This window comes from Kryptolebias marmoratus, linkage group LG14 (genome assembly GCF_001649575.2).
Source record: "Kryptolebias marmoratus isolate JLee-2015 linkage group LG14, ASM164957v2, whole genome shotgun sequence".
NCBI lineage: Eukaryota > Metazoa > Chordata > Actinopteri > Cyprinodontiformes > Rivulidae > Kryptolebias > Kryptolebias marmoratus.
This window is the reverse complement of record NC_051443.1, coordinates 17854693-17868169: the sequence shown is the minus strand read 5'-3', so window position 1 is coordinate 17868169 and position 13477 is coordinate 17854693. Positions and strand designations below refer to the sequence as shown.

The 13477-nt window shown below is 42.0% G+C and overlaps 2 protein-coding genes across 2 annotated transcripts; both read right to left on the bottom strand.

Annotated features, from left to right (window-relative positions):
- Positions 1 to 108: 108 nt before the first annotated feature.
- nfkbil1 (nuclear factor of kappa light polypeptide gene enhancer in B-cells inhibitor-like 1) lies at positions 109 to 3243 on the bottom strand. Its single transcript, XM_017410756.3, has 4 exons — positions 2862 to 3243; positions 2651 to 2763; positions 1681 to 1789; positions 109 to 1604 (listed from the first exon to the last, which is right to left on the bottom strand). Exons 1-4 carry the CDS (start codon positions 3133 to 3135, stop codon positions 1015 to 1017), a joined length of 1086 nt encoding a protein of 361 aa, XP_017266245.1. The 5' UTR covers positions 3136 to 3243; the 3' UTR covers positions 109 to 1014.
- A 5014-nt stretch (positions 3244 to 8257) lies between these two features.
- aplnrb (apelin receptor b) lies at positions 8258 to 10160 on the bottom strand. Its single transcript, XM_017410758.3, has one exon. It carries the CDS (start codon positions 10055 to 10057, stop codon positions 8981 to 8983), a length of 1077 nt encoding a protein of 358 aa, XP_017266247.1. The 5' UTR covers positions 10058 to 10160; the 3' UTR covers positions 8258 to 8980.
- Between the last annotated feature and the right edge of the window lie 3317 nt (positions 10161 to 13477).

Here is a 13477-nt window from a genome sequence, read left to right as displayed (position 1 = left end):
TTTTAATTATTATTAAGTTAAAAAAAACGCTTCTGCATTATATTATATTGCAAGGAGTAACGGAAGCATACATCACATGAAGCACTTAAGGAGACATGACTCAAAAAATGCTGCTCAGGATTTTATTTATTCATTTTTTAAAGGTACTCATTGCAAAGTTGTGAGAAAAAGTAGGAAAATATATTTGCATAGCTTTTCTTCCATATCAATGATTAGCATGCTCTTAAATTAAAATGTGTAAAAAGCGCATTTGACTACGGAAAGAGCAGAAGTAACTGAAAACAGGTCAAATAAATGTTAAATTTACCAGACATATTTATTAACCTGCACAGTCTGGTCAGACTAATATAAATATAAATCAATCATGTGGCTCAAGCGTTCAGCTTTTCTGTCGACTGTTTACGTTGAGCGGGGACCCGCATTTTGGGATTGCATTCAATATATCTGCAAATCTACTGGAGTAAACGCTTTCAAACTGCACCCTTTCATATAGCTCATGATAACCTATTTTATGTTTCATTTTATAGTTTGCAATGAGTACCTATTATTCTAGCAATCAGACAATTAAATATATATTTTAAGCACACTTACAACACTTATTTCAGGAAAAATGACAATGAGCTTCCAAAGAAGAAAGAAAGAAAAAAATATATGATAAAGATGTAGCAGAACACGACTACCATTTTATGGTTTAAGCTTAAATTAATGATTCATTCTGACTGCATGGAGATCATTTATTTGACAACACATCCAAGCTCAGGGCACTGAGCCACTTGCATTCAGAGGAGCTCAATCCATTTAATTTGCATGTAAAGTAATGCAGCTTGCTCTCTCTGCTCTGTGTTTTTAAAAGCCCTCCAAGAACTATAGCTTTCAGGATAAATTTCTACAGATTCTGAGAATTATAGGCAGTCAGTAAATAGGATAAGAGTAATTAATTTTATGATGAGTTTTTGGAGACTTCTCAGGCTCATTTCCAGTGGAGCCCATGAAATGTATGACCTGTGCCGCTTCCTAAGTCCTGAGACTCTGAGCCAGCCTGTTGAGCTCCTGTGACAGAGCCGTCACTGTATCCAGAATCCGCCGTTTGTCCTTCTCGTCTAACCGAGCTTCACATCGCTGAGCAAATTTGTCTGGATGCCACAGGGCTTGTTGCTTCCGCAGAGCTTTGCGAAAGGCCGCCGCGTCCTTTCGGTCCACGCCGTGAAGCATCACGTCCACCATCTCCAGGACCGTGCCTCTTGAGGACGGCCAGGGGATGTCGCTGTAGCTCAGTTTTGAGCTGCTGGACGCCGAAGCGCTGTTGAATGTAGTGGCGCACTTCTCGTCGTACCGACGCTTCTTTCCCTGCCGAGTCTCTTCCTCTTTACGAGCAGCTCGAGCCAGGTACTCCTCGTGTTCCCTCTGCAGTCGCTCGTGCAGCTTTCTATGGCTTTCCTCTTCTTGTTCTTTCTTTTGTTTATCGCTCCTTTTTTTCCAACTAGAAGACGAGCTTGCCAGTCTTTGAGCTTCAGCGTGTTTTTTATGGAAGTATTCTCTTCTGATACGATCAGCCCAGTCCCCAAAGTCTTCCTCATCGTCATCGACAGGCAGGTAGTCATCAGCTGTGAAAGCAGCAGCGTTAAATATCAAGCAGAGAAAGTCTGAATCAAAGTTAACAATACAGGGTTTGAAATTTACCTCCATATGGTTCAAAGGTCTCAAAAAACTCATTCTCGCATTCTCCAAACAGCTTCTCCAGCCACTCCTTCTCAGGGTCTGCCTCAGGTGGACAGCTCATATCTGCAGCCTGAAGAAAATGAAGGAAAATACATGTTGATGTCAATAAACAGGTGCAAAAATCTACTCAGAAACTTGTGATGGACAGTCCTTAGGTACTCAGAATTCTATCAACATTTATTTAATGTGCTTTTTTTTTCTTGCTTGAATTGTTTTTTTTCCCTTTTTCACAAAAGCAGATAGATAAAAATACAAATTAGTTCTGATGAAGCAACCAAGCTACTCACACTAACTGAAGAAGCCGTTTTGGCTTTTAGTAAATAAATAGTTACAGTATTAACGTCACTCCTGACAAAGAACAAACACAATATATCCAATTACAGGAATTGTTTAATTTTTCTCTTTTTTTTTTCATATCTTTTCGAGGCAAGTGGGTTTTTTTATTTCTGTCTTCTTGGAAAGTTTGTAGTTACTGAAGTCTGACCAGTGAGTGCTGAATATTCATCATGAAAAAAATCCTCCTAAGAGGGCAGCTGGGAACATTAGTTGTATTATTTATTTATAAAAATCCAAATAATAAACTAAATAAAAATAGGATTTTTAGTTTATTAATACAGAACAAGTGGTTCAATCCCCAAACATTATGTATTGTTATAACTAATGGCATTCTCTATGATCAGCTATGTTTTAACCATCCCTACAAAAATAAGCCAATGTCACTTATTGCACACTTACTTCCATGTTTGTTATGATGCAGCCAGAAAATCCACTGAAGGCAATTTTTAATATACAATAAACTAACTGCAACCCAAATCAGACATGAAATAAATCCAGTTTGTAGTGTAATGTATGTTATTTTGCACAAGATGATAATTAGTTGCAGGACTTCAACCTACTGTTTACCTAATCGATATAAATATTATTTTTTTACCTCTGATTGTTTCATCCAGTTCAGCAGGTCTTGAGGAGTGACTCCAGCTTTATTTGAAGCACTTAAAGCTTCAGGACATGACTTCTTGAGGGGCACAACCAGGTCATCGTAAACTAGACGGAATCATAAGACGAAAAAAAAAAAAAAGAGCATGATAACAAAGACTGTCGCGTTTATTAATCTCAGTCCAATAAAGCTTCTTGTTCCTCACCCGTCTTCCCGTGTTTTAAGGCCCTGCTAGCTGCGATGTGAAGCGCCGTGTCTCCTCTCCGGTCCCTCTGAAGGACATCGGCTCCGTGTTTGAGGAGCAGCCGCAGAACACCGTCGTCCCCCAGGGAGCAGGCCAGGTGCAGCGGGCTCCTCTGCTTCTTTCCCCGGGAGAAGTTCACGTCCAGGTCCCGGTGCTTCCGCAGGTACGACTTCAGTTTCAGAAGACTCCCTTCGTCCACGTACCTCCACACTCGGGCCTGTCTTTGGGACACCATACTGCGGGGGAGGGAAAAAGTGTTTTGTTCTCTTTAGAGAAATGTAGACGCTTGTTTTGCTAGGTCTTGGTTAGCCGCTCCGTCTGTTTAATAGTTCCGACTGGTACAACAGCTTTATCGCTAAAGTTCCGAGGACAGATTGTTTCCGGGGAAACCACTAGGTGTCACCACTGACCTTCTTTCTCGAAGTATACTTCTGTTAATTATAATAATTCACAAACAGTTCAGTTTCCGACTTACAAATTATTATTACTTAGGAAACAAACCCAACAAGCTAACTTAACAGGGACTTAAAAATAATATAAACACCTTCAGCCATCTTTATACTATTTTACATGTGCTATTTTTAGCTCATGTCACAAAATATGTAATAAATATCATTTGTTTTATTTCATTAGATATCTGTAGAATATAATTTGGTGTTTCATGATCCACGGTACCCAACTGAGAGCCACTGTTTTATTGTTTATTGTATAGATCTTGCAGCTTTTTGCAGCTTCTCTGACATGGCTTGCAGATAAACTTGCATTTCTGCTTTTTTGGCTACTTATAAAAAAGTAAGTAGCTTGACTATTTATATAGCATGCCAGCTAATTTTGCCGGTAGATTGCCTACATGAGGTTTCTCACACTCTCAGAACACAGTTGTCATCTTCCATCAAAATTCAAAACCTTTTTTTCCCCCCCTTTGGGAAATATGCCCCTATATGATTTTTGTTTACTGTGGGTTTGTGCACGTCGGTTTTCTTTCAACTGCTTTAGGAGATGTACTGTCAGAAAAAGGTCACCTGTGCATTTCTTGGCTATACCCAAGAACTGTTTTCTTTTAAAATACAAAGGCACTTTCACAAGCTGCGCGATCCCATACATCGTCCACGTTTTATTTAATGTCCGTGACCTCGTACTTATGAGTGTTATGGCTAAACCTGGTTTAGAGAAACAACTGTAACAGCTGCCTCACAGCTGACATTTTACTGTGTTTTTGAAGGGTGAACAAAGAGCCTTTATTGAAAAAAAAAGAACCTTACAGATACTTTAACTTTCATTTATGGTTTTGATAACGCCTGGAGACTCATTAAAAATTCCAGCAGTTCTTAAGTTAAAGTATAAACTTTACTTTTAGCACTGACAATTGTTTAACTCTGATAGGTTTCCATTAACAATTTATAATAGTAAATTGTTAATGGAAAGTGTTAGAGTGTGTTAATAAACACTATGCTTACCTTTTTCCTTTATAGGATTATTATTTTACCACTAAACAATGCAAGTTAGGTATATACAAGTTTACAAAATTACACCTTCTGGCCTTACAGCTATCGTTTTGCGGTGGGGGAAAGGAAGTCCTATAAAGGAAAGTCTGTCTTAACACATGCCTGAACAAAACTCTGACCCTCTCCACTAACAGCTCCTGCCTGACCTTAAACTAAGTCTTAAATTTGAAACTGACGATTGACATCAGAAAGACATTCTTTATGTCCTGAAAAGGAAGCCGAGTCTCCACAATGTGACTGTATAAACACCAGTTTGTTAGTGCAAACAGATTTACACCTCTGCAACACAAGGAGTACAAGTACAACCACGCACAGAGGTACACAAACACAGTGTGCAGCTGCGGATTGTTCCTAAAAACTCCTTAAAACAAAGAAGAGCTTGCTCATTTACATCATAGTTTATCATAGCTATTAATTCAGTGAATGAAAACTGCACACGTGACCTCCCTGGATGTTCTGATGTAACGTCTCGGTAGCTCTGGTGCTCATTACCTGTGAAGCCGAAGTCAGCCTCCAAACTAGTTCAGGCCTGCCGCAGATGACAGGGCCTCCATTTAGACCTGAGGGAGGGAAGGATGCACAAAGGAGAGGATAGAGGAGAGAATGAAGGGAGTCTCTGTGCCCAGTGAAGAGGATGATCTTCTCCAGTCTAAGATCCGGAGACACCCACAGCTTGGGCTCTTCCGCTCCTTCGGAAACGACGTGTCCCCACTAACGAGTGCTCCCTTGTGTGGGCGCCTTTGAAAGGACCTGCCATCTATAGGGAAGAAACAGGAGGAGAGGGAGTACTCCTCTGATTTGTCGGTTCAGGTGCCTGAGTCACATGTCTGTTACAGAACATGTTATAATTTAGAGTTCACGGTTGAATTTCTTTGTCACATGCTCATTATAGCCTGTTTTATTTCCTCTTACTGTCATTGCAGGTGAGTTTATGATGGAAGAATCTTGTATTTTGGGACCTAAGATGTTTGTGTCTCCTGCTGAAGGCCGTAAAAGTAGAGCGATGCCTCTGAAAGACAGGATACCCCGATCAGGAACCACAGCCATGACCACCCTCCATCTACCCTTCCTGCCTGGCCCGCTGGCTCCCTTCCAGTCCATAAGGTTAGTTGTTGTTCTCCAGGGAGGGTGCAGGGAGACGTTCGACGGGGTGGGGGCAGGAAGCTGAAGGTCCTCCAAGACTCTTCAGGGTCAGCATCTCATCCTTCCCTGTCGGGGTCGGGCCAGCCCTTTAAGGTCCGGTCTGCCGGCTGAGGTGCTCAACCTCTATTGTTAGGGCAGAGGAAAAATAAGTGCACGCTTCCTTTGTCTATTTTCTCCTTGACCCGGTTTATTGGGCTCTGATTTATGACAGCAGGATGTGTGTTTCTAACATAAAGTGGGTCTGGGTGCAAGCCTCACAATAACTGGGGCTTATTGTCACCCGCTGACATGATAATGAATGAGTTAGGGTGTGTCGCCTGAAACTCTTTAACTTTTTCTATACATTTCCATGGCGTAGAAACTCCGGTGAAGAGAGCATGGGCTGGGGCTTTTTCATGCTTTATCGTGCTGTGTTTACCCATTCTTTCTAAAGTGGGGGGAGAATTTAATTGAAGTTTCTGTCCAAACACAGCAGGGTGTCTCAGGAAGAAAAACAAAAACAATGAAACTAGCATTCCTTGAAGGATTGCGCATCACCTGCCACATTCTGTCCAAAAGGTAACCAAAGATGTTGCATGGCCCAATCCCGCTCAGAGTGTGTGTTGTGAATGACTCTCAGCTACTACCACATCAAATTATAGCTCAAGATTGATGAAACTGACTGAATTATAGCCATTCTCGTGTTTACCTGTGACGGCCATCTTGAATCAGGTTGGCTCCAAGCGTTAATCACTCGTAGATGTACATCCGATGATGAGTTTTTTGAATGTTTCATGAGATATTTTGGCAACGAGACAGACTAACACACACACACGTGCACACACACACATACACAATCAGCCTCTGTCATGAAAGGCAGGTGATAAAAAGACAATAATGCTCATCAATGTGTTAAATTTGACTTTGAGTGTACACAGTAGGTTTATTTTCAGTATTCAGTGTTCATAAAACATCATAAGGGCATTTAATTCTAAAATAATAAGGATTAATTAGTGATGCGTTGCTTGTAAAATTTATTTATTTAATTTAATTTATTTATTCTATAATACCACTTAATGCTTTACAACCTTTTCATATTTACACTTTAAATTTGACAATATTTCACAAAACGACGAGTACAGATGGGTTGTTTTTAACTTGATATATAATAAATTAAACCCTACTATTCTTCAACAACCTGCTGCTTCACTTCTCATGGATTAGTTGCTTCATTTCCGCTCAGAATATGTTAATATCATGTATCTTAAATTAAAGTTGTTTTATGCTGGTGGAAATAATTACAAGGTTTCATGATTTAAACGAGGCGCCTGTGATAATTATAGATGTAATTGGCAGTATGTAGCTTGCTGTCTGTTATTTTAAAGACGTTTTTGTCCTTCAGACCGTCTCAGTTAGCCTCCTTAGGAAGCAGGCATTTTCAGAATATCCTGTTGTCGATGTAGTTGGGCTGGGGAATAAGTGAAACGATGAATCATGCCTTTGGTTTTCTAGAAAGTTCCTTCATTTGTTTGTTATTTTTATTGGAAAGAAAATGACAAGGTTTTTTTTTTTCCACCCTGAGGATTCCTTGCAGGCTGTCAGAGGAATTAAAACATTTGTATCAGCATGTTTGAACGAACACTCAGCTCATGTACGATCAAGGGCATAAATCACATTTCTTGTGCTGCTGTGAAATTTGCGTAACACGACCACATCGGCTTCATAAAACTTGAAAAGGAATGGAAGTAATCAGTCCAGATTATCTTTCACAGCAGGATCTGTCTTGAAAGACAGGTGGAGGATAATGTGGCATCTTGTAAAAAAACAACAAAAAAGGCTGCATTGAATTGTAAAACTCACTGTAAGTGGCTTTTTTGTTACAGTTTAGTCAACATTTCATTTCAGAGTTTAACGATTTATTTCAGCAAGCCTCACAGGAGGCCTCATATTATTTGCACGTGCATTTTAGAATAAATTCAGACAATAACAAAAAACTTGGCCAGCAGGAGCGGTGACAGTAATGAAGCGGTCAGAGTGACTGTAGCTGCAGCTGTCGAAGTTCTTTCTTTCCAGCCGACAAAGATGTTTTCATTTGTCTGAAATCAGAGCCACATTTGAGGTTTTCCCTCTGCAGAGAGTTCCTATAGGCTGTATTGAAACAAAGAAGTGCTCTTTGAAATGATTTAGACAAAGCCATGCTCCATTACAGGTATTACAAAGGGACGAAAAAGTTAACGCCCACGACAAATCACCAACCAGAGGGATTAGTCCGAGCCCTCTGCCTCCCTGCTGTTGCTGATAATATCCTGTAAAAAGCCTATTACAGTCTAAATTGGTTACTCATTCTATTTTAAAGCTAAATCAGCAGATGTGCCATAACAGAGTGTCTAAAAGGAGATTTTTTTTGGAGTGTTGCAATAATGAATGCTTCACATTTTTACATTTCTGTGAGAAAGCCAAAACCCCTGCGGCCGATCCAATTTAGGAACTTTTGTCCCCAATGATTGTTTGTGTGAGCGAAATGTCGGGAGACGAGGGAAACAGAAGTCCAACGCGCATTTCCTGCAGACACATGCTTTGATTTCAGCCCTGCGAAAACACAATGGGGGAAGGAGACACCCTCCTCTCAGCAACGACCCAACAGGAAGAAGCACATTCACCGGACAGGAGAAAATACAATCCAGTGAGTCGTAACAAGCCGTGGAAGAGGAACAGAGACACCAGAGAGCGTTTGTTTCTTCAAAGCACCTTCTTTTTTAATACAAATCATTCACAGGAAGTCAAAATAATGTGTATTTACAAAACTATTTGTCAGGAACATCACATTTTACGCACACACACAGACAGTCACCTTTTAATTGGACCTTTCACCAACCTGAAAACATTTGTCAGCTGCCATCTGTCTGTCTGTCTGGTCCGACCCCCCACCCTCCCGTCTCTCACACACGCTCAGAGTTTACGGTCTTATCTGACTCCAACACCTCTCGCCGATTGGCACACCCCTCGTACACACACTCACTCACACACACACACACACACACGAAGAGTAACGCTGCCAGCTGCGCTGCAGATACCGGTCTGATCTGCGGAGTCTGCGGTAGAGATGGCCCTCTCGAGAGCTCGCTCGTAAACAAACAAGATCAGAAGTGGCAAATTAACAAGTAACACATGTCGGTTCGTTGATTCGAGCAGCTCGGTACTTTGCAGGAAGTCCACGGGCGAACCAAGAGGAACTCACAGTCTACTCAATGTTGAGTTGTTCAGTTTCTGCCACTCAAAGTGAGGAAAGAGTTTCTGCGTGATTCAACCACCAAAACCATTGTTGCTCTTCCAGCCATGGGGTCAAAAAGGCTGAGGGGTGAGTGGCAGAGGTGACACCCCGAAACTGACCAAGCAGGCGCCCCATACCGCTGAGTTTTGGCTCTGCATCGTTCACCTCCTCCCCAGCTGTGGTCACACCTTTGTGGCCAGAGACTGAGCCTCCGTCTTCTGCGAGGACAACGAGCTGTGGGGGCTGGCATGCAGGAACTTCTTGTGGTTGAGGAGGCACAGACACTGGGATCTGAAGCGCTGGTCGAAGAAGGCGTACAGGAAGGGGTTGAGGCAGCTGTTGACGTAGGCCAAGCAGGTGGCGTAAGGGTGAGCCAGCAGCAGGAAGCGCAGGAAGCTGCAGGTGTCGGGGAACAGGTTCAGGTACGTCAGGGCGTCGGCGCTCTTCACGATGTGGAACGGCAGCCAGCAGGCAGCAAACACCACCACGAGCGTGGTGATGATCTTCAGCAGCCTCCTCTTGCGTTGGTCCTCCTTTCGCAGCGTGTTGAAGTGGTGGGTGACGGTGCATCCGATGAAGCAGTAGCACACCATCATCGCTAAGAACGGGAGAAGAAAGCCAAGAGCCGAAGAGGAGAGGCTGAGCCCGGCGATCCACAGGTTCTCCTGCTCCTTCCTCGTCACAACCAGGGTGAAGTCCATGGCGCATGACGTGCGGTTGTTCTCTAAATCTGGTTTGGTCGTGCGAAACACAAGAGTCGGGGCAGCCAGGACGCCGGAGAGCAGCCAGATGGCTGTCAGCGAGGCTTGAATGTGGCTCCGGGTGCGCAGCTGGGTGCTGGACAGGGAGTGCACGATGGCCAGGTACCGGTCGAAGCTCATGCAGGTGAGGCAGAAGACGCTGGCATACATGTTGAGGAGCACCACGTAGCTGCTGATCTTGCACAGGGCCACGCCGAAGGGCCAGTGGTATTGCATGGCCGTGTAGACGGCCCACAGAGGCAGGGTCACCACGAAGGTGAGGTCGGCCAGCGCCAGATTGCCGATGTAGATGTCGGCGGCTCGACGCTTGCCCTGAGCCCTCCACACGGTGAAGATGACCACCCCGTTTCCAGAGAGGCCCAGGATGAAGATGAGCATGTAGAGCACCGGGATGACAGAGTACGATGGCGCCCACTCTGAGTAGTCACACATGGTGGAGTTCTCCGTCTCCTCATACTCGTAGTAATCATAAATATCATAAGTTGGCTGCAGCGTCATCCTTCTTCTCTTATCCTTAATCCGAAGAGCAATCTAAACGTTTAGCTGAGGCAGATGGTTTCACATCAGCTGACAGCACTGTAAAGACTGCTGAGTGAAATCTGCACAGCCTTATATACCCGACATGCCCCCTCCCACGTCAGCCACTCCCCTCCCACTGCCCTCCTCCTGTCAGCGCTGCGAACGCATCGACTCGACTCTTTGTTTACAGAGTGAAGTTACATTTCAACAAGTTATACTAGAATGGACATTTAGAGTTTTTTTTTTTTTTACTTTACAAACAAGAATACATTTGTCAGGTTAAAGCAAAACACGGAAACACAAACTTTTGGTTCAAGCTTAAAATAAAACCCGTTATTCCAACTCTTGTTTTACAGAAAAAAAAAAAAAAAAACTCATTCAGCGTGTTTAGACAGGAGCGTAAGGCCAGACAAGTTTCACGAAGAGTTATTTTCATATCAGCTGAGAGCTGAGCTGTTACCGGAGCACTTTCATCCCGTAAAGAACCGAAAAGTGTTGACTTTCTGTTGCCTTCTTTCTGTTTTGTTTCGCTCTGCCCTTACATGTTCAAACACGTAGAAGCACCGAATGGGGACAAAAGAGAAAGATGACCAATAAACAGTGGGTTTCTTTCTACTGAAAACACTCTTTTTACGAATAGATTTTGTTATAACATAAATTATTGTCAAAACTCCAGTAACCAAAGTGTATTTTATTCCACTTTCTGCTTTTTTAAAAATGCAAATAAATAAAAATCATATAAATAAACGTATAATTACGTAGAATAAATATTTTTTCAAAACAACACATTGATAAATACTCTAAAATAACAAGATTTGTTGTATTTATTTTAACCCAGACCTTTTTTTTTTTATTTAAAAAAAAGCAAGACACATTGTTGGAATTGAGCAAGTTTTAGACACTTTGCATGCTCTAGATTTTTTTATAACTTGTGAAAGAAAACAAAACATCAGATACAGCTTACAGATGCTGCCAGAACCAAAAGGTTTTATTTTACAAAAAATATTTGATAGAAAACAAATGTATCTGAACTGATCTGAACTGAACAAACCTTCTGCTGTAAACCTTACATTACTGATTTTAAAAACACTCAGAGAAAACAATCAGAAAAAAGCTCCTAGCCTCGGACCCCTGGATGGACTATACGGGAGGAGTTTAAATCAGCACGAAAATGTCCGTCTTCATCCTCCGATGAAACATTTAATCAGAATCTGCAACAATCTCCTCTTGGATGAACCTGTGAGCTCACTCATGGGGCGTTTTTGAAAGGATTGAGCTGCGTGGAGTAAATATGAGTAGTTAGTATCCTACCTGCAGAAGACAGCAGAGTTTGGAGAATGGGGGGAGAAGTTTGCACTGTCTAAAACCTCTGCAAGGTCAAAAATCAGAAACTCAACACAAACTATTCTGCATTTGAATTCCAAATTTCTGCTTTTATTTTTAAAAAGGCTTTTATAGTTCTTTTATTTTGAAAGGGGAGCATTGTGGCGTTTTTTTGGAGCATGCCAGCAGCCAGGAGCCTCTCGTCTCTCGCTCGCTGAGTGGAGATCTGAGTTCCCACCATGCCTGCGCATGTTAAAAAAAAGACTGAAACAGAATGTAGAGTTTTCAACAAGATGTGGATTTCTAAGTGTTTATTTCCAGAAGTCAGAGGATTTAAAAAAAGACAAAATGTTGTCTTTGAGGGCTAAAATCATTGGCGTTAACAGAGAAGATTCAACGAGTTTTTCTTCCATTACTCAACTCCACTGCTCAAGCCACAAATGTAACAAACGTGGGACCATTTAACGGGAAATAAACAGTATAAGATTTACTGCCAAGAAGCATTGTCACAACAAAGAAATAATCCGCCAAACACAAATTTCAGATTTCTAAACCCGGCTCCATTGTCTGCTCTTGCAGCAAACAAAAACCATATTTATAAGTAATTATAAAATGCTTTATTTGTCAGAAATGAGCCGATCCTGGTGTAACGGCTCCTTACGTGGTCATTTGGGAGTGTGAGCTGGCAAACCCTGCTCTGAAGCAACAGAAACACTAAACTTTTCGAGCAAACAGTAAATAAGCGGTTTTACGCCTCATTAATTTGCCATCAGGCGACTGTTTATTTTGCCACCGTTCCCTCAGCTGAACAACGTAACCGAGGCCGCTGTGAATCTGTTGTGACTTGCAGTTCCTTGGGCCTAATCCCAAAACACCAACAGACAGAAAACAAACGAGGGCTTAAGAAAGCAAAAGACAGCGTGCCTCTTTCTTTTGCGGGCGATGAAAGGACTCGAGTTTCACAGAAAGGGTACTGTTTGTTAGAGAGACCCGACAGCTCAGCTGATCATCAGCTCCGGTGGAGCCGACGTCACTGTTCTACATGTCGCCGCTCAAAACGTCACTTTTAAGAACCAAACCATGGCTCCCACGAGCTGTGGGACTGGGATTATAACAAGTAAATATCGTGGTAAACTAAAAGCTGTTGGAGGTGACGGAGATCGGTGCGACGAGCTGAAGTAAAAGCAGAAAACAAACTTTAAAATGTGACCAGAAATCACTTTATTTGCAGCCCAACAGGAGAATATAGACGTGTTTTCTACCTATTAAATGTTAGCAAAAACAGAGCAGTTACAGAGTTTATAGTTCTAGTTTAGTTTACCAAAAAAAGTAAAATAGTCTTTATTCAAAAAAAGTAACACAAGAGTTATAAATTGTTCAACGCGACTCCAAATTTCAGGTCCTGGATTCCAGTAGTTTTTAGGAATTGCAGTAATCTATGTAGTTTTTTTTTTTGTGTGTGTGTGTGTTTACATTTTAGAAGTTTTTACCGAATCTTTTTGTACAGCCAATTGCACAGCAGTTCTTTTCCATTTTAGCTGTTTTCTCAGTTTCCGACAGACTCATTAATTGACTCTTTAATTGTTCGTAACCCTGGTGTGACCCGTCAGTGGCGTCACGTTCGTGTTGTTTTGATTAAGGCAGTCCAGTCTTGAACAGGTCCTGCTCTGAGTTACTGATTCTCCTAACTGAGATTCATCTGACTGCTGTTCTCTACTGCAGGTAGGACACTGACCGCTCATAGCTACTCCTCCCAACCCCACTACTGATAAACGCATCCTTATGATGATTGAATAAATATAAAAATGACGTGAACCGCATGCTTCATTCATCACCATCTTCTCATCATAAATCTGTTTAAGTACATTTTAGAATAACTGTAACATTTTAAATGTTAATGCAAACTGTATTATTAGATTTTATCTTTAAAGCCTCAGAAAGGTGGAAAACTGACACTCTTCTCTCTCTTTTTGTTTCTTCGCTCCAGGTGGGACATTTCAGCCCTCGGCCTTCCTCATCTCTCAGCGGAGTGGCAGCGGTGGCGCCGGGGCATCGACCTTTAGACACAACTACTGT